This window comes from Balaenoptera acutorostrata, chromosome 8 (assembly GCF_949987535.1).
Source record: "Balaenoptera acutorostrata chromosome 8, mBalAcu1.1, whole genome shotgun sequence".
Classification (NCBI taxonomy): Eukaryota; Metazoa; Chordata; class Mammalia; order Artiodactyla; family Balaenopteridae; genus Balaenoptera; species Balaenoptera acutorostrata.
Genome location: NC_080071.1, coordinates 23,945,216 through 23,964,863, shown reverse-complemented (window position 1 = coordinate 23,964,863; position 19,648 = coordinate 23,945,216). Strand labels below are relative to the sequence as shown.

The following is a 19,648-nucleotide window of genomic DNA, read 5'->3' as shown; positions in this document are numbered from 1 at the left end:
ACGTCAAGCTAGGATTATGCTCAATCATTCCTCCTATGCAAGGGCCAGAGTGCATATTTGATTTCTATACCTATATTAACTTTCAAAATTCAGATTTTTTCACAAATACAGCTGTTTTAATTATGTTTTTAATAACTTATTCTTTCATTTTTATTTATATCCTTTTGAACAGATAATATATTTACCTCTTTCAAAATTAATGAGGTACAAGACGTAGCACTGTCCTCCAGTTTCCCAGCTCCCCTCACTGGAGGCAGCCAATGTTTTCAGTTTCTTCCAGGAATATTTCTTTTTTTTTTTTTTTTTTTTGCTTGAATGTCTCTTAAAATGACCAAATGCAGTATACCGTGTGAATTTTCTCTGTGACTCAAAATTCTACTATCTTTAAAATTGTCACTGCATCTTATCCTCTGTTAAAGAGCCTGAAATTAATGTATCAATAGTAAAAAGCAAAGCCTATTTTAGTTTCTCATTGCTGGATCCTCTTCTCAACTGAAAGCACCTCCTTTCTTCCTCCCAAGTCACCCATCAATTTGTTTCCTTGGCATAAATGATGGCCTTCCCACCTCCAGACTGGAGGATGGAAATATTTTTGTCATTGTGTAGTAATCCCAGATTGGAAATCAAATGTTGTCTCACCATCATGTCTTTGTTCAATGCCAAAAACAGATGGCAGCAAATCCGTGGATGATTTAATCCTTTAATTTACACTGACCAGTTGCAATTTAATATTTCTTTTCCTAATTAGAAGATTTTAATGTGTTTAGTGTTACAACATTTAATTTACTAAAATGTTTCTTCAGAATGAACAGAAAGAAGTCATTAGTAAATTTCGCACTGGAAAAATAAATCTGCTTATCGCTACCACAGTGGCAGAAGAAGGTCTGGATATTAAAGAATGTAATATCGTTATCCGTTACGGTCTCGTCACTAACGAAATAGCCATGGTCCAGGTACATTCAAATACCTCGATTATGTTAATCTTTGATTTTGTGTTCTTGTTTTGTTTTCTTTTAGTAAAACAGCACACATAGTTTTAAAAATATATCTGTTTTCCTACAAAAAGAGAAATCAACCAGATAACCAGACAGCCACCAAATTAAGAAATACTTGGATTTCAGGAGTCCATGTGTTATTCAGTGCCTCACTACTCAGAATGCATTTTTCATGAGGATGATATTATAGTTGATAGTGAGGTTCCTGGGCAAGGCCATAACATTTTCTGTTACTGAAAATGTACCTAAATATTATCACTTTATACAGAAGACTATAGAAATATATCACCATGTTGAGCATGATTTCATGGAAATATGTGCTCAGCATTGAGGGTAGGATGCCAGGAGCAGAGCCGCACTCTCTACAGCTCTGGCGGCAAGGTCAGAGATGCCCTTCTCCCCGTTCATCCCTCCTACGGGGTGGGGGGCAGTGGGACTCCCCCAGCCCAAATCACTGATGACGGTTCACAGGGTTTGAGAGGGGTGCCCCGGGGAACAGAAAGGCGGGACAAGGCGGTCTTGTGTTATTGAGGCTTTTGAGGGCTGGTGTGGGGCCTTAACCACCCTCATCCTAGGACATATTTTCTGCATTAAGGTGCATTTTGAGTTTGAAGTAGCCGACTAAGAAAGAATGAAAAAGAATTAACTTTACAGAGAATAGAGGGATCATTTGAGGTTGGGATACTGAGCAGTGAATATCATTCCAGGACAAAAACGAGAGCATTCACAGCCAGGCATATAGTCCTTCAGTGACTTGATTTCTTTCTGTTCTCAGGCCCGTGGGCGAGCCAGAGCTGACGAGAGCACCTACGTCCTGGTTGCCCAAAGAGGCTCAGGAGTTATTGAACGTGAGGCAGTTAATGATTTCCGAGAGAAGATGATGTATAAAGCTATAGACCGTGTTCAGAATATGAAACCAGAGGAGTACACTCATAAGGTATTGTTTTGGGCCAACTCTGAATTTTGGTTTTCCCTTTAAAATGGCTGCCTGTGGTTACCATTGATATCTCTGTGGCTAAGTCTCCAGACAGAAATTGTGCTGAATTATAAATTCCAGTTTGATGAGCTATGCTGAGTCCAGATTCACATACAAAGAATCAAGATCCATGGTGGGCAGAAATTGTTAGGGAGCCGTTCTATAAACTTTGATAATATAAACTTACATTGTCCCTAATCCAGAAAGACTAGTGCAACTCACTCGTTCAACCCTACCTGGTCATTTTGGTCTGGTCTAATCTGGACAGGCACAATTGTTTCATTCCAGAAATATCTGTGAAGTGCCTACTGTGTGTCAGGCAACAGTGTAGAAACAGAACATAGCGGCAAGCAACGCAGATAGACCCCTGCTGCATGAAACTTATATTCGACTACGTACATGGTGAGATTTGAGGAGGGGAAACAATAAACAGAAATAAGGCAACTAATACATCGAATGGAAAGAAGAGCTGGAGAATTAGAACAGGACAATGTGAAACAAGCTTCTAGATGGACACTTTAGGTTAGGTGTTTGGGAAAGGCTTCTTAGAGGGAGAGACATTGAGGCTAGCCCTGAATGGTAAGAAAATACATCATATATCATCTAGCTGCATCTCAGTTTACTAACATGGAGTCATTTGAGTTGTGAGAGGAATGCAGCGAAGGAAGAATGTATTTCTACAATATTTCAGGAAATCCCCCATACCACTGAATTAAAGACTGTAACTACTATAATAGCAAACAATCCATTTAGAAGAAAATTCACACCCTTGCATATGGGTGTGAATGTTAGTTTCTTAACATTGGAATTGGCTCTACCCTAAATAGAGTTTCACAAAAGGGATGCTTTCAAATTGGTGTGCATTGCTATAACCAACTCCAAGGTTTCCTGGCCAGGTTTCTACATGAATTTATATTTTAAAACCCCTTTAAATATAAGGCAAACCAAACATTTTGTGGTGTCAGATCAAACATTTGTGGCCATATAATACCTCTGGAAAGTTATTGTTTTACATTTAAAGTCCTAAATACATCAGTCAAGTGGGATGTTTTCAAAGGTTGATGTTTCAAGACCTGCTGTTTTGTATAAACTCTAGAACCATCTCTGGAGTTTATGAGTCACATTTTTCCAGATAATCTCTAGAAAAAGACCCAGTCCCGTTGGGGGCCCTGGAATGGACTATATTTTTAGGTCTCCTTTGGCTAAGAGACCTACTCTCCTGAAACTACTCCAGGTAGACAAACCCAGAGAAGGGATGGCAATGATGTGGGGTATATGCCACCACTACTCTGTACAAAGCCCCCAGCACCCATTGCCACCAGGTCAAAGCACTCCTTTCTTCTGACTTAAGAACCTCCTCAACACAACTTTCAGGCAACCACTAATGAATGGTGAGAGTTGACACATAAGGGGAGGTTTATTCTCCATGTCCTATACTGAGTTTATACATAACTGAAAGCTTCTTCAATCAAATCAGACTTCTAGGAGCAAGTTGAAGATGTTAAACATGTTCCCTGGCCTTCACCCAACAACATTTGCCACATTTTTACATTTTATTTGGGCTTTGATCATAGCTGTGCCTCCCATATATTTGTTATGATCTCTTTTCTCTTTTTGCCCCTCTAATTGTTTCATATTCTTTACTAGTTTAGAGCTACTCTTTTGGTTTCCGGTGTCCTGATTACATATCCAAACACTGACCTTGGTTTTGTTGTCTTTTTTTCTGTCGAGCTCATAGGTGTTTCTTAATTGCCCACATGTATCTGTTCCTGTATGCCAAATCATCTTTGCACCAGCTCGCTGACCTGTAAATAGCTTGCAAGAACAACCTAATTAAACTTTTAAAGAACAGAATACTTCAATTCATTACGTTGTTATAATTTACATGGGAAATTAGTCTTCATACTTGTCTGATTAAACTATGTCATACCTGCAGGCTCACTTGCAAGGTTTTGTTCTCTTTTCTGTGCTAAATATGGCTGCCTCAAATCAAGGTCTAAAACACAGAGGCGAGAGCCAAAGAGTTGGGCCATTCAGCTTTGCTCCTCAGCACTATAGTTTACTTTTACTGAAAACTTTCCTTCGATCTTAAGGAAAACAATGGCTTCCTCCACAACTTAATATAAATTTGTCATCTCTGAGAGGTTTAGTTTGGAGGTAAATTATTTAAGAACTAGGTTTTCTATTGTGAAATTGTATAGGTATGAGAACTGGCCAGTCCCTACCTCAAGTTTTATATCTCTCATAAACTATATTTTCTCTGTTATGAAATATTGATGTTTCTCTACTTGCCACAGAATGGGGGATATAAAAATTTAAGGACTTATTCTCTCATATAAAGAATGTGGGCAGTGGGCAATCTAGACCCATACAATCGCTCCATGACGTCATGAGGAAGCCAAAACTCCTCTCTCTTCTCTGCCCTGTATTATTTGGCTTCCATTCTCAAGGTCAAAGCTTTTAGAATTTCAGCTGCTGCATGTTCACTCTAAGAAGGAAGGAAGAGGAAGATGGAAAAGGCAACAGTGCCCATGCCAACTATCTGATACTTATGGAACTTTCCTGGAAATTTCACTCAACATCTTCTTATGTCTCAAAGGCCACTGGTTTGGAAATGTCCTCATTTAGCTGGCATATTTCCACTCAGAATAAAATTATAGTTCTGTTCCTACGAAGAATGGCTGCTGAGTGGGAAACTAGTATTTTCTGTCACAAATGTATAGAGGAGATAAAGATAGCTAAGAGTCTGAAAATTACAACATATGAAGAAAAATGAAAGAAACCGGGGGCTTATCATGGATAAGAAACGACTAAGGGTGACGAAGTAACAGTGTTTAGTTCTTTAAAGAGACTCCATGTGGAAGAAAAATTAGACTTATTTTATGAGACATAATTAAAACTAACGGAGGTGGGGGTTAGAGAGATTTTTTTTTTTTTTAATATTGCCAAAGACTTTCTCACAACAGAGCTTTTCTAAAATGGAATGGGCTGTGTTTTGAACACCTGAGGATTCCATATTTCTGTGATTACAGGAGAAGATTCTATACTAAATTCTTTGAGGGCCATCACCTCATTACTTCTATTTCTAGACCAAGTGTAGAATTTCATGAGTCAAGTGTACATTTTCATAACTGTCTAAGATCTCTGAATTCCAGGAGACTTACTTCAGTGAAACTATGAAAAAGACCACATTGAATATTCTTTTCTTGATGCAGATTTTGGAATTACAGATGCAAAGTATATTGGAAAAGAAAATGAAAATCAAGAGAAGTATTGCAAAGCAGTTCAAGGACAACCCATCACTAATAAGTTTTCTCTGTAAAAACTGTAGTGTGCTAGCCTGCTCTGGAGAAGATATCCATGTAATTGAAAAGATGCACCATGTCAATATGACACCAGAGTTCAAGTAAGTCCAGGAAGACTTAATTTTAAGTTTCTTTATAAGGGATGAAGCAGGTTGTATTGTAAATGTTCTTCCAAAATAGTACAAGTGAGATTCATTCTTTTTCAGAACTTTCCTTTCTCAGCCCCCAAATTATAAACCCTACTTCGTGTCCATTTTTCAAATACATGCACTGGGGCAGGAAAGGAGAAGTGAAAGCCACTTTCAACCAAGGCACATCAGTTTGTGAATGCTCATATTTGTTCTCAACTTCTTGAACAACTTAAGTCTAGTTAAAGTAATCAGCAGACTTGAAAGAAGCTACAAAAGGCAACATACCCCTTGAGAGGTGCCTGATGATCTGGAAGAAGGGATGAGGTGCTGGCTGGTGCATGCATGTGGACAAGTGGCAAGCCCAGCAATGCGTACCGTGTGCTGCATACTGGTCCTGTGTGAATTCTCAGGGGGTGATTCTGACTCCTTGATAATTTTAGGAAACTGTACATTGTGAGAGGAAACAAAGCACTGCAAACAAAGTTTGCTGACTATCAAACAAATGGAGAGATAATCTGCAAAAAATGTGGCCAAGTAAGTAAATTGCTGTGGGCTTAATTTTACTTTGGCCAGAAGAAATTCTTAATTGAATGTGCTCTTTTTAAAAAAAATATTTATTTTTTTATTTATCTTTGGCTGCATTGGGTCTTCGTTGCTGTGCGCAGGCTTTCTCTATCTGCAGCAAGAGGGGGCTACTCTTTGTTGCGGTGCGAGGGCTTCTCATTGTGGTGGCTTCTCTTGTTGCGGAGCATGGGCTCTAGGCGTGCAGGCTTCAGTAGTTGTGGCTCGCGGGCTCAGTAGTTGTGACACGCAGGCTCTATAGCGCAGGCTCAGTAGTTGTGGTGCACGGGCTTAGTTGCTCCACGGCATGTGGGATCTTCCAAGACCAGGGTTCGAACCCGTGTCCCCTCCATTGGCAGGTGGATTCTTAACCACTGTGCCACAAGGGAAGCCCGTGAATGTGCATTTAATTTTTCCTCTTGCTCTCTCTTTTGTTTTCCAGGCTTGGGGAACGATGATGGTGCACAAAGGCCTAGATTTGCCTTGTCTCAAAATAAAGAATTTTGTAGTGGTTTTCAAAAATGATTTACCAAAGAAGCAATACAAAAAGTGGGTAGAATTACCAATGACATTTCCTGATCTTAACTATTCAGAATATTGTTTGTTTAGTGATGAAGATTGACATTTGATTCAAGATTCTTTTAAAATATTATCAACTTGACATTTACCATGATTTTGATTATTGTTTTCATTATACTACAGAACTGATGTGAGAATTAATAAAAATCATTGCTTTACTCCGTGTTGAGCTGTATGCAAGAAGACAATATATTATACTTTCAATTTCTACCTTGTTAGTGGGCAGAGGTAAAGAAAAGCTACCAGTAAAACTCTTTAGTGTGGAGCATTATGGTACACTGGAAAGAATGCTCGGGTATAAATGAGGATCTGAGGTACTAATCTCAGTCCTGTCAGTAATTTTCAGAATAAAATTAAGCAAATCAGTTCATCTCTCTGAATTAGTCTCCTTGTTGGTGAAATGGTTATGGTATTATCTGCCTTTGTTTTTATTAGCTTTCTATTGCTTCATAACAAATTACCACAAATTTAGTGGCTTCAAACAACACCCATTTATTATTGCACATGTTCTGTAGGCCAGAGGTCAAGGCGGGGTCCTCTGCTCAGAAGGCCGAAATCAAGGTGTCAGCCAGATGATGTTCTCATCCAGATACGCTGGGTGAAGAATCACTTCCAAGCTCTTTCAGGTTGCTGGCTGTCACCTCCTTGCAGCTGAAGACTAGGATTCCTGTTTTCTTGCTAGCTGTCTCCTGGGGATCAGTCTAAGCTCCAAGGGGCACCCTCACCACGTGGCCTGCTCACGGGGCCTTTCACAGCTATTTGCTTCTTCACGGCCAGCAGGAGACTCTCTCAGGTCTGCTAAGGCAGTCTTAACTGTAATCCCATCACACTCACAGGTCCTGCCCACACTCAAGGTCAGGGGGATTTTCAGGGAGTACACTTCCCACACCACTTGCCCAGTTTTTGTGATTAAGTCATATATGTATATATATATGAAAGCACTTTGAAAAATATGAAGCAGCATGAAAGGCAAGGTATTATTGAGAAGCAGCCATCAGGCAGGTTAAGGCTTACTTCCACAGCTTTCCCTCCATGAACATAACACTATGCTCAAAAATTACCTAACAAGAATGGAGGCTAAATCCAGGCTAGTTATGAATACACAGAAGATGACCTGTGTCAGTGGAGATGTCCAGGGTTCACACAGGGTTGAGCAGGCAGCAGATGCTGGATGTCATTAGAGAATAAATAGAAAATGCCTACCTCCACCACTCCCTAGTCCTAAGCAGAAGAGTAACCTCTCTGTGTCTGGGACATTGTCAGTGTTCCTGAACTAAGTGCGATCATTTGGAGATAGACACAGGGCCCAGCACAACAGAATTCTCCCAGCAAACAAACAGCCTCTTTTGTCATGGAAGAACCACATGATCAAGACAGAACCACAGCTGACCATTTTAACCCACACTTAACCCCGTCTCACAGATGGTCTGCTCCACAAAAAGTTACCTCCTATGACTAAGGAGAAACAAAATGTTGGAGGGAGTGAAAAGTAAATTCTTCTGTGGTTTTGGGATTAATTAAATTCAATCTAACAGTAGCTTTGAATCTTTTGATTAAGACCTAAGCAAAGATGAATATTAACCAATCAGAGCTCTTCAGAATGCAAGAGGACAGAAGATGATTGTGGTTTTCTTAAAATACTTTTTAAAAATCCAGCTGACTCCATTTAAAGTATTGCTGTCTTCTAGAACATTCTGTCAAGAGGACAGATGATTGTGGTTTTCTTAAAATACTTTTTAAAACTCCAGCTGACTCCATTTAAAGTATTGCTGTCTTCTAGAACATTTTGGAAATTATGCAAGAAACCAAATGCATAAAATAGCTAAATATACTACTGTAACATATGTAGACTGTTTTTAAGGTGTCAGCAAATATCAGGTTTTTTTCATCTATGTTTTCTCGTAATTTTTTTCAATAAAGAGGTATTATTTCTACTGCAAAGGTTTGAAATACATGTTTCAAGTAGCATAAAACAATATGCAATTGTACTTGAGAACTCAAACTACGATGCATTCAAAAACAATTGTAATCATTCTAACGTTTTGATTGTTAATGAACAGTTTGATACTCAGGACATTTTAAGGTCATTTAACAGAATATGCTCATGACAGGTAGACACCCTGTTAGATGCCTGAGTTTCAGTACCTACAAAACCTTCTATTAGTTGGGTGACTGAGCAACCTCACTTCACAGGGCTTGTGTTTGCTTTCCTGGAAAATCAGAGATTGTATTAAATGGTATCAAAGTATCCTTACAATGCTAGCATTCTCATAGTTCATGCTTCTGGCTCCCTGGCTCCTTTCATTTGGAGACCCTGTTTAGTGATTTGCGGTAATATCAGCTGTAGGCTAAATATCTACTGAATACGTTACACATTTGAAGGTAGCTCCTATTTGCTGAAGGGCATTGCAGGGGTCTCACAGAACAGGCACACTGGCTGGAGTCATGCGCCTTAAGGCAGGTTTGAAAGGCCCAAAGGGGTCAGGAAATTTTACAACAACAAGCATTTCCAAGCCAATAGATCATTGGTCAACCTTGGGCATAAGAAATGTAAAGGCTTACTACCAAAAATCTGAAATCACTTCAGACCATATGAAATTAAGATACAGTAACTTATAGTTTATACAGATATTTTTAATGTAAGGCATTGAGGCAACACAAACATGGGTAAGAAATGGTTTTCCACAGGATGATCAGTGCAAGTCACGAGCAATTGTTGAAAGTGAAAAACGCCATAAGAGAGGTGAATATTTTCCTCTCTGCAATTTAATAGTCCCTATATCAGAGTGGAAAAGGAAGGCTTAGGGAAAGGAAGGCTTCTGGCATTGTTTTCAGTTGGTTGAACCTAAAGCCAAAGAGGATTGATTTGGTGTTTCTTGTTGTCATTGTTGCTTTTAAGCTGTAAGAGACTAGAACACCTTTAGGTGCTAATGGGAAAGAACAATAGGAAGTGAGAAAATTAGCAATATTCAGCCCCAAAGTAAATTGCTTATTGGGTGTTACTGTTATTTCCTACCAAATATTCTTGCTACAGAATTTTCTGGGCACCCTGATCCTTTCTCACCCTGATGCCTTTCCACACAGGTATAAGTCCTTCTTTGCCACCTCTTCAGCAGACATCCTTTGTTTTTCAAAGACAAAATCCGTGGGTCACTTCCCAGCGTCTAGCATAGTTCATGTTTTCAGAACTAGAACGGAGAGCACATCCCTGGAAAGTAATGTTCATGCACTGGTAAACAATTACGCGAATCATAGCAATAAAGAAAAAACAAGAAAATTATTTTATTTTCTTCTAAGAGTTATGAAGTTAATTTGAAGTGAATGTTTGTCTTTTTTCAGTTTGTGAATTTCTCCTTAATTAGTCGTACTAGATATACAATTTTATATCTTTGTTTTTATGGGGAGAGCATGAAGTGAGACAAACTTGGGTTTGGATCCCCACCAGCTTTGTGACTTGAGCAAGTTACTTAATCTCTCTGAGACTAGAGGAAGTTAATAACAACCTTGAGGAACTGTCATGAGACTTTGGACACTGCATGAAACACACCCAGTAGTTGTCAAATGCATTTGGTTTCTTGTATAATTTCCAAATATAATATAGGTATAGAATATATTAGTAAGAGTTTCCAGAAAAGCAGAAGCAGTATTAGAAGCACAGCTGTGGGTATAGCATAATAATAGTAAATTTTAGACCTATGTTTGATTATGAGTATTATAAACACTCAATGTTTAGCCCAGAGGGCTTATCTCAAGAAGTAAGTAGTAGCTGTGGTGAAACATGATTGCTATGAATATGCTATGCAGTGTAGCTAGAGGAAGGATTTAATGTCCAGATCTTCTATAGGTGCAATACAAAGATAGGTATCAATATAAATAGAAAGATCAACACTTTTTTATTAAGTGGTTGTAGGACTTAAGTAGGTCTGTCATGTAGATACAATTTTCATTAGAGTCTGTCTTCATCTTCAAGAAGAATATAATAATGGAAGCAACCTAAGTGTCCATCAACAGAGGAATGGATAAAGAAGATGTGGTGTATATATATATACAATGGAATACTACTCAGCTATAAAAAAGAATGAAATTTTGCCATTTGCAGCAACATGGATGGACTTGGAGGGCATTATGCTAAATGAAATAAGTCAGAGAACGACAAATACACTATGATATCACTTATATGTGGAATACAAAAAATACAACAAACTAGTGCATATAACAGAAAAGAAGCAGACTCACAGCTATAGAGAACAAACTACTGGTTACCAGCAGTGGACGGGTGTGGAATATAGGGGTGGGGGAGTGGGAGGTACAAACTATTGGGTGTAAGAGAGGCTCAAGGATGTACTGTACAACATGGGGAATATAGCCAATATTTTGTAATAACTGTAAATAGAAAGTAACCTTTAAAACTGTATACAAATTTTAAAAATAATAACATAATAATGTTGTACTGAGCAGGCCAGCAATTGCATGAAAAGAGAGAGAGACAGATTCCACTGTAGCATATGAACAGTAATTTATGTCCAGCACAAATGGTGGTTGTTTTTTATTTGTTTCTAAATCTCTAAACTTTTTTTTTTTTCAGGTCATAGGTTATAAAATATGAAATATATATGGAAAGCATTGCAGATATTCTTTTAAATTTTTAGATATTTTCTACACAGAGTATTACCAAGTTCCTCTTTACAGGAAATTAATCATCCCATACGCATCTCATTTGAGGATGACATTAGATAGTGCTGAGCCCTATTAGTTTATAAGTTAAAATCCAAATTAAAGGCCACATTCTAGGTGAGAAGAGGAACAGACTGTTTATAGGAAGTAATATTTAACCATGCAGTTGTTAGAATACATTTGAACCACTATTTAAGTTGAATATATTTGATGAAATGTATTAATTTTTACATACTAATTTAAAAACTGGACATTATTTTGACATTTATGAAAGAAATTTAAATGTTTAATTCGGTTATATACATATAAAATAATAATGAACCAAAGATGAGCATTTTTTCAGCTTAAATATTTCCTTCAAACTCTGCTTTCTACTCGTTTTAATGAGTGCTTGTATTTTATTGTACACACATAGGATGAATGGATTGTTGGATTGTTAGTTCTTTCATTCTGAATCTCTTAACAGGCATGGAAATGATCTTAATTCACTACGATGTAAGAATTTTTATAACGCCAAAATGACCAGAACAAATGATTTAGTGTTATCTTGGACAGGGTTGCCCACCTGAGATTAATATCAATTCAGTATCACACCAAGGTTTCTACTACTAAATTTAGCATTTGACCCAGATTTATAATTTCATGACTTGACTTTGCACAATTCATGCTAAATAACCTGTTGAGTTCAAAATTGCAGCTTAATACAACTTTCAAAGCATTTATTACATTTGACAAATAAATCCCAAATCTTTCTCTGAAACATTGATGTTTCTTGTGTTTAATTAGACTAAATATTTTTTTCTATTGAAAGCCACTAACTTCATGGGAAAAGATCAGTTAAGGGTCTCCAAATTTTGTAATAAACAACTTAGTTTAGCGTTTTATTTTTATCACTCATTTGTTTTGAGATAAAATGCAGAACTCGAATAACTGCAAGAAACAAATAAAAATAATGTTTCATTCCATTTAAAATGGTGTCTTCCAAGCACGAGAGGAAAAAGAAGAGAAAATAAAGGTAAAAAGGGAATAGAAACTAAATGAAGAAAAAAATAGAAACAGAAGCAAAGAGGCTAAATAGACACCCACATTAAAACATGTAGACAAAGAAATGAGAAAGTAAGAAAGAAACATGAATTTACTGAGGGATATGTATAGTTTTAATAAATGGCCAATTATTTCTTTATCTACTCATCAAATATTTTTTTAACATCTTTATTTCATCAAATATTTTTAAGTCCTGCTATTTGTAAGGTACTGTATTTTAGGCACAGAGAACAGTTAGTAAAATAAAGATCTTGCCCACAAGATCTTTTACCCAATAGTAAGGATCTTTTACCCAATAGTAAGGATCTTTTACTCCGAAATGAGTAGAATAAGGATTTTGCTTTTAAGATTCACTTGTAGAGATTAGCCATGTTCATAAATATCAATAATATATGAAAGACAGTGATTCAGTGCCATAAAAGAGGGGGAAGAGAGGTTATTTCCAACAAGGATGGAAGATAGAAGATTGCATTGGATTGTGGAGTGTCCAGCAGATTTCTCAAAGTCCTTTTGGGGGTTATCCTATCTTGGCGAGTGTGTGTCAAGGATGGATAGTATAGCGATAAGAAAAAAGAACATGTAACAATTTAGAAAAGAGAATTTTACCAGCAAATATGGTTAGATAACCTCCCATTAGAAAAGGAAAAGTTGTTCTAGCTATGTTTAGAATAAAATATTTTTGGTTTAAATCATATAATAACTTTCAGATAGTTTTGTAGATCACATAACATTTAATTTAAAAACATCGTTTTATCTACCTAAGTAATTATAAAATAGTATTAAAAAGATTCAACTCCTCTGTAACGGTTTGAAAAAGGACTAAACTGATGAAAGAAGATGCCAACTTTTGATGTAACAGTCATGGGGAGAGGTCAGGACTTCTCTGAATGAAGCTAGACACAGCAGGAAAATTGTAAGATACCTGTGCTCTGGTCATATCCATCCTGTTCAAAAGATGCCTTGAGACGCAATCCTACTTTTCCAACATTCTCCAAGACAAAGGCCTTAGCAACTGGCCCAGCAGAGTCATCTTCTGGCCCAGGTAAGGTCATTACCTCATAAGCAGTGTGAGGAAAAGAATGCCTAGACAATCATAGTTTTCTCTGGAACCAAGGTGGTGGATGGAGGGATGGATAGTTGATGCCATGTACATCTTTAATCACCATATCCAATGATTAGGATACTTAAAAAATGTTCTTTAAAAAGCTTTGTAATGAGTGCTCAATTTGACTGAACTATGTGTTTGGGCTAAGGAAAACTGACCTATACCAAGTGCGCTTGGTAGATATTCTTCAACAAAGAGTGAATTTGGGGAGGTGAAGAAATGGATGTAAATAGATGATCTTTAAATGGGAATTGTAAAAAAAATAAATCAAAAGAAGGAAAGAGATGGGGGAAAAATTTTGAAAGGGAATCCAAAGTTTCAAGCCTGTGTACAGGCCAAGGAGTTAGAGTCAAGAAACAAGGAGAGGGCTTCCCTGGTGGCGCAGTGGTTGAGAGTCTGCCTGCCAATGCAGGGGACACGGGTTTGAGCCCTGGTCTGGGAGGATCCCACATGCCGCAGAGCAACTGGGCCCGTGAGCCACAACTACTGAGCCTGCGCGTCTGGAGCCTGTGTTCCGCAACAAGAGAGGCCGCGATAGTGAGAGGCCCGCGCACCGCGATGAAGAGTGGCCCCCACTTGCCACAACTAGAGAAAGCCCTCGCACAGAAACGAAGACCCAACACAGCCATAAATAAATAAATAAATAAATTTAAAAGTAGTATTATAAAAAAAAAAAAAAGAAACAAGGAGAGAGTCAAGATTCAAGAGGGAGAGATGAAGGCATAATTGTTGAAACAAAATGTGTGGGAAGAAGGAAGAGGATGAAACCAAGAGCACAGAAAAGACTAAGTTTGGTGGAAGGATAGTTGCTGCTGCTTCTGAAGCAGGAGAAACATAAATATGAATAAAAGATACAGCTTAGAGTAAAGGTACAGAAGTAGGAGGCTGATGGAATTATTCTCCTGGCATCAATCACTAGGCTATCTGCTGAGTTGGGTTTGGGATTTGAGGATGGACTTTGGGGACATAAAGAAAGTAGTGAAGATTTTTAAACATGCTTTGATGAAGGCAAACTGACTAATTAGAAACAGAAGAAGATTGCCACACAGTATCAGGACTAACCTAATTGGAAATAATAAATGTAGAAATAATAATTTAATAAATATTTATGTGCAGTATATTAGACTAAGTTTTGTTATGTTTATTCTTGGTGTGTAAAAGGAAAAAATCTGAATGTTTAAAAATCTGATGGACTCACAAAGCTTTAAAATGTTATGCTCAGTGTGACCCAAATATAGCTGGTTCTGTTTATAGCTTTTCTCAGCATGAAATTATATTACAAGAAACCTAACATCGGGCTTCCCTGGTGGCGCAGTGGTTGAGAATCTGCCTGCTAATGCAGGGGACACGGGTTCGAGCCCTGGTCTGGGAAGATCCCACATGCCACGGAGCAGCTGGGCCCGTGAGCCACAATTGCTGAGCCTGCGCGTCTGGAGCCTGTGCCCCGCAACGGGAGGGGCCGCGATAGAGAAAGGCCCGCGCACCGCGATGAAGAGCGGTCCCCGTACCGCGATGAAGAGTGGCCCCCGCTTGCCGCAACTGGAGAAAGCCCTCGCACGAACCGAAGACCCAACACAGCCAAAAATAAATAAATAAATAAATAAATAAATAAATAAATAAAATCCTTAAAAAAAAAAAAAAAAAAAAAAAAGAAACCTAACATCAACAGCCAGACTAATGAAAAATTAATTTAAATATTTTTTCTGGCATGCAAAAAAAAAATCCAAATGGAAATTGCATATTATAAAAATATCTTCAAATCTTTTAAACTCTGTTTCCCAAAGAAACACATTATACATGAGAACATTATACATTATATGTGAGAACAAAAACATTATACATGAGAACTACTTCACCAACTCTTTTTCTCTTTTCAAAACTCCTCAAAATTATCTGCCTATATCATCCTGTACTACTTTTTATCTTCCCTACTCCTTCTCCCAGTCTCTTCCTTTTAATGTAAATCAGTATTGTTTTACTGTGTTCATTTCTTTTTCTCCCTTCATTATCCTAGGCTTGATGGATGCCTGAACCACAAATGGTTTTTCCACCTTGAAGTGTGCATTGGGAGGTGGGGTGTTTTTGTGAATATCCATACTAACATTTTTAGTCCCTGGAATATCAGAAAATAACAGTGACAATGATCAATTTATTGCCTTTTAGCTCCAAATTCAACCTTTTTATCTGCTCCCTAAAGATGCCTCTGGGCCCTTTCAACATTTTTGCTTTGCCTTTTGGCATGACATTAAAGTTTGCCTGTAGAGGGTGCTGGAGAGGCAGTGCAGAAAGAAACAGTTTTGTTTCCTGGTCCAGGCTTTGGCAGCCTGAGTGGCTTCTCCAGCATCCAGCTCCTGCAGTACACATGGCTTTCTCCAGCACCGGGGTCTTGCATGGCAGCCCACAGCACTCAGTGACCAGCAACTGCATATTCCCAGGCAGTTTTGTGTAGAGCACCGCCAGTAAGATACCTCCCCTTGAACAGCTTTCCCTGGTCCCCAGAGAGCACATTTCCAGCATGCTCCAAAAGGTAGACAGACTTCTGGCAAGTTCTGGTGGTACCATGGCGACTTCCTTGCTTTCAGTAACCTGCAGTTGCCCTATCCGATAAGGTCTGAGTCAGCCTTGGGTGCCCTGTCTCAGCCCCAAGGGAAGGGGCTGCTTCATATGTCTGCTATTTCGATATTCTTTAGGGTTCTTTTTACTTCTTCTTAGCTAATGCTCTGTTACTCCAATCCCATCGTAGTTAATAATTATTTATATTAAAATTTGCCTGTTCAAATTACTCTGTGGTTTCTCCAACTAGATTGAACTCAGACTCATACAGTAATATCTAAAGGAATATGAGAATTAGTCATAAGAAGTTATAATTTTCAAATATCCAACTATGTTCTCTTATGTATAAGCATTGAATTTCACATAGGAAATGATTCAAGCGCATCTGACCAATTCTCTAACCAAAAAATTTAGAAACAGGACAGAATGTGTTTTATCACTAAATAATTTCATTTTCTGAATCCAAACAATCAGTTTTATAATACAAATAACTGAACCCCAAATTCCTATCTTACATGAAAGACCATGAAATGAGTTGTTGAGAGGATGAAACGAGAAAATGTGTGTATGATATATTTTTTTAAATAACTAAAACTCGCAGAATAACTCTGAGAGAGAACTACCTTGGTTTTAGAACGCCCCCGCTAATGTGTGTGCTTATTTTTGAAGATGAGACCTTCTTACGGCATTGGTAATGAGTCAAAGAAATAGCTTAAATGTTTTGCATAAAACAGAATCATTTTGAAGGAGCTAAAGAGGAAGGGAGAAAATGTTGAAGAGAGAGGGAATCCCAGAAGCAAGGCAGGAGGCTGCAGCCCAAGTAGAAATTACCGGTGGAAATTCTACCGTCATTGTCCCAGAACACCAGTGAATCTGCTTCTTACTTGAGTCGGTGTTATTTGGCATCAGACACTGGGGCAGTCTGGCAGGGAAATACGGAAACAATGAAGGGAAAGCACACATACAAGGAAAAGTGGATACAGAGAAATTGCAGATAACAAATGTTGAACACATTTTACAGTGACTGACACAAAGAAGGCATTCAAAAAATATTAATTTCCTTTCCTGATTTGAAGTATAAGGAGTAATCTCTGACCTTGGGGAGTTAACAAATAGGTTGAGAGTTCAAAGATTATAGGCACAAAATTATCAGGAAAAATATGAGTATACAACAATTGTGTGGTATACAAATTATAGGTATTGTAGAGTTCTGAAAAGCCAGGGATTGAGAAAAGCTTCTGAATTAGAGCAAATAAGGAATTTGAATAATGCCTTGTGTATAATAGATGTTCATAGTTCTTTAAAATAATTTTAAAAGGGAAGGAGTAGGAAATACATTACAAACGGAGATAATGAGGAAGAAGGAAGAAGAGAAATGAATGTGTTTTGCACATCTATTGGAATGCCAGACTGAGCTTGGGTTTGACTGGGTGACCAATACAAATGAAGTCATTCTAGTTTTTTGCGCAGTGGAGTGACGTGTTTTAGAAAAGATGGTCTACAAGGAGTTAACAGGCTAAATCATACTGAAGAGAGAAAACTTGGAAGGAGAAAGATTAAGGAAGGAGCTGGTTGCAGTCATTCAGGCTGAGGTGATGAAAATCTGGACTCGGTCTTTGGCAGTGAGAGAGAGAGAGAAATGAGTGGTTCTGGATGATGTTGAAATAAAATCACGAGCTGGGGAAAACACGGCTGGCACAGAATTGATGGCAATCAACAAGAGCTGTACAAAAGGGCTGCACAGTTGGTGGTAGAAAGAAATACAAGTCACTTCTTTACATTACCTTATTTTTGCTCCCGGTGTGACTCAGTTCTGTTTGGTCGTCATCTAGTGCCACATGTGGTCATGTTCCTGGCATATGGAGTAATTGCTTCACTACATCCAGGAGCTTGCTCACTGGGCTCCAGCTGTTCCCTGGTCCACCCAAACTGGTCACTGAGCTGTGGTAGATACACTTCCTTTGTCCTGAGGAAAAGGTTTGAAATGAGTCAGAATCTGTTGATTTGTGAATAAAGCAAAACCTTCTACTTGCCAGAGGCTCTGGTTCCGGCACAATGAATCTTGCTTACTTCCTCCATCCATTCCCACTCTACAAATGAGGCCCAACGGGTTGTATGACCCAGGTGCTATCTTGGTCTCTCAAGAGCTAAATAAGGCGCTTTGGGGTTCCCGTTTTAGTAAGGCCAGGGAAATGAATTTCTTTTATTTGTTTATTTATTTAATCTATTTATTTACTTTTTAACATCTTTATCGGAGTATAATTGCTTTACAACGGTGTGTTAGTTTCTGCTGTATAACACAGTGAATCAGCTATACATATACATATATCCCCATATCCCCTCCCTCTTGTGTCTCCCTCCCACCCTCCCTATCCCACCCCTCTAGGTGGTCACAAAGCACCGAGCTCATCTCCCTGTGCTATGCGGCTGCGGGAAATGAATTTCTGGCAAGGGGGGCCGATGGTTTCTGCACTCCCCATTCTGTGGCCCTTTCCAATGCTGCTCTGTCTTAGGCTGTGGCTTGAGATCATGACACTTTGTCAGGATTTCAGATTATTCTGGACCAGCTCTGTCCAATACACATATGATACACATAATTAATTTAAAATTTGCCAATAGCTGCATTGAAAAAGTTAAACAGGTGAGATTAATTTTAATAACATTTTATTTAACTCACTACAGCAAAAATATTATATTGATGTTATCAATGTAAAAATTATTAATAAGATATTTCACATTATTTTTTTCCTACTAAGTCTCCAAAATGTTGTGTGCATTTTACACTTCTAGTACATCTCGATTTGGACTTGCCATATTTCAAGGGCTCAATCGACACATGTGGCTAGTTCTCAGTATAGTGGACAGTGTCATTTTAGACATTTTATTCTTTAAGAAGGACATAGATAAAATTCAGTTTAAACGTGAAGTTCCGATCTTCTCCTTTCAAGTTACTATCCAACTTTGAATTCTCTTATTTTCTCTTAATTCTCCGAAGTCTTACCTTCCTGCGTTTGCATATTTTTATATCTGGTAAAACAATTACTTGTGAGAGAACATAATGGACACCATAGTTCTCTGCTCAGATCCCCTCTTCAGGGCGGGGATACCCCCAGGCCCAGCCCTGGGAATATGGCTCCCGAGAGCCCACGGCTGCCTCCCTCACTTGGTACTACCCTAGGCCCTGGGAACATTCTCCCTTAAGATTATGCCCTTTTGGGGTGGCCTGAACCCAATGACTGATGAATGAGGGATCACAAGCCTCTCCTCCCTTACTTCATTTGGGACCACTGTGAAGGGCCATCCAAGCTCCTGAGGTCCCCGTATAATGCGGCTTCCTTTGCAATTGCACTGCTGGCCAGCATCTCCCACTGCCCCATCCTGCCCTCCTCACTTGCCTACTGGTGGATCTGCTGAGAGATCTTTCTACTCTCGATCTCACCCCCAAAACAAACCCTGCTTGCATCTCTCCATCTCAGAATCTGTTTCCAGGGAACCCAGGTAAAGAGAGAAGATAAAGTAATCTTTATTCTACAAAAGCAAGATTATAGGCACTGTTTGAAGTGAAGGGAGGACAAAGCAGGAGGCACGCTTTGATTGACATCCATGTACTAAACTAGACTTACCTTCAGGTGAACAAGGCCAGAGCCCTCTCTGACCCTTCCTCTCTATATGTCTATTCACTTCCATTATCTTTATTTTTTTTCCTGTATCTTTTGTCTCCCAAA

The 19,648-nt window shown here is 38.5% G+C and overlaps 1 protein-coding gene and 1 long non-coding RNA gene across 5 annotated transcripts in view; one reads left to right on the top strand and one right to left on the bottom strand.

The window, feature by feature from the left end:
• The window catches only part of IFIH1 (interferon induced with helicase C domain 1), a 56,413-nt gene extending 49,609 nt beyond the window's left edge, over nt 1-6,804 (top strand). Inside the window, exons 12-16 of one of the 4 annotated variants that reach the window (XM_007183179.3) lie at nt 804-953; nt 1,771-1,932; nt 5,187-5,377; nt 5,848-5,941; nt 6,411-6,804. In XM_007183179.3, coding sequence (XP_007183241.1) covers nt 804-953; nt 1,771-1,932; nt 5,187-5,377; nt 5,848-5,941; nt 6,411-6,590 — 777 coding nt within the window. In that variant the 3' untranslated portion in view covers nt 6,591-6,804. Of the gene's footprint in view, nt 1-803; nt 954-1,770; nt 1,933-5,186; nt 5,378-5,482; nt 5,942-6,410 lie in introns of those variants that run through there. The other 3 variants (XM_007183181.3, XM_007183180.3, XM_007183182.3) reach the window with 3 other exon arrangements.
• The window catches only part of LOC130708760 (uncharacterized), a 29,492-nt gene extending 11,658 nt beyond the window's left edge, over nt 1-17,834 (bottom strand). The window contains exon 1 of the long non-coding RNA XR_009009133.1: nt 17,708-17,834. This is a non-coding gene — a long non-coding RNA (uncharacterized LOC130708760). The remainder of the gene's footprint in view (nt 1-17,707) is intronic.
• Nucleotides 17,835-19,648: the final 1,814 nt, after the last annotated feature.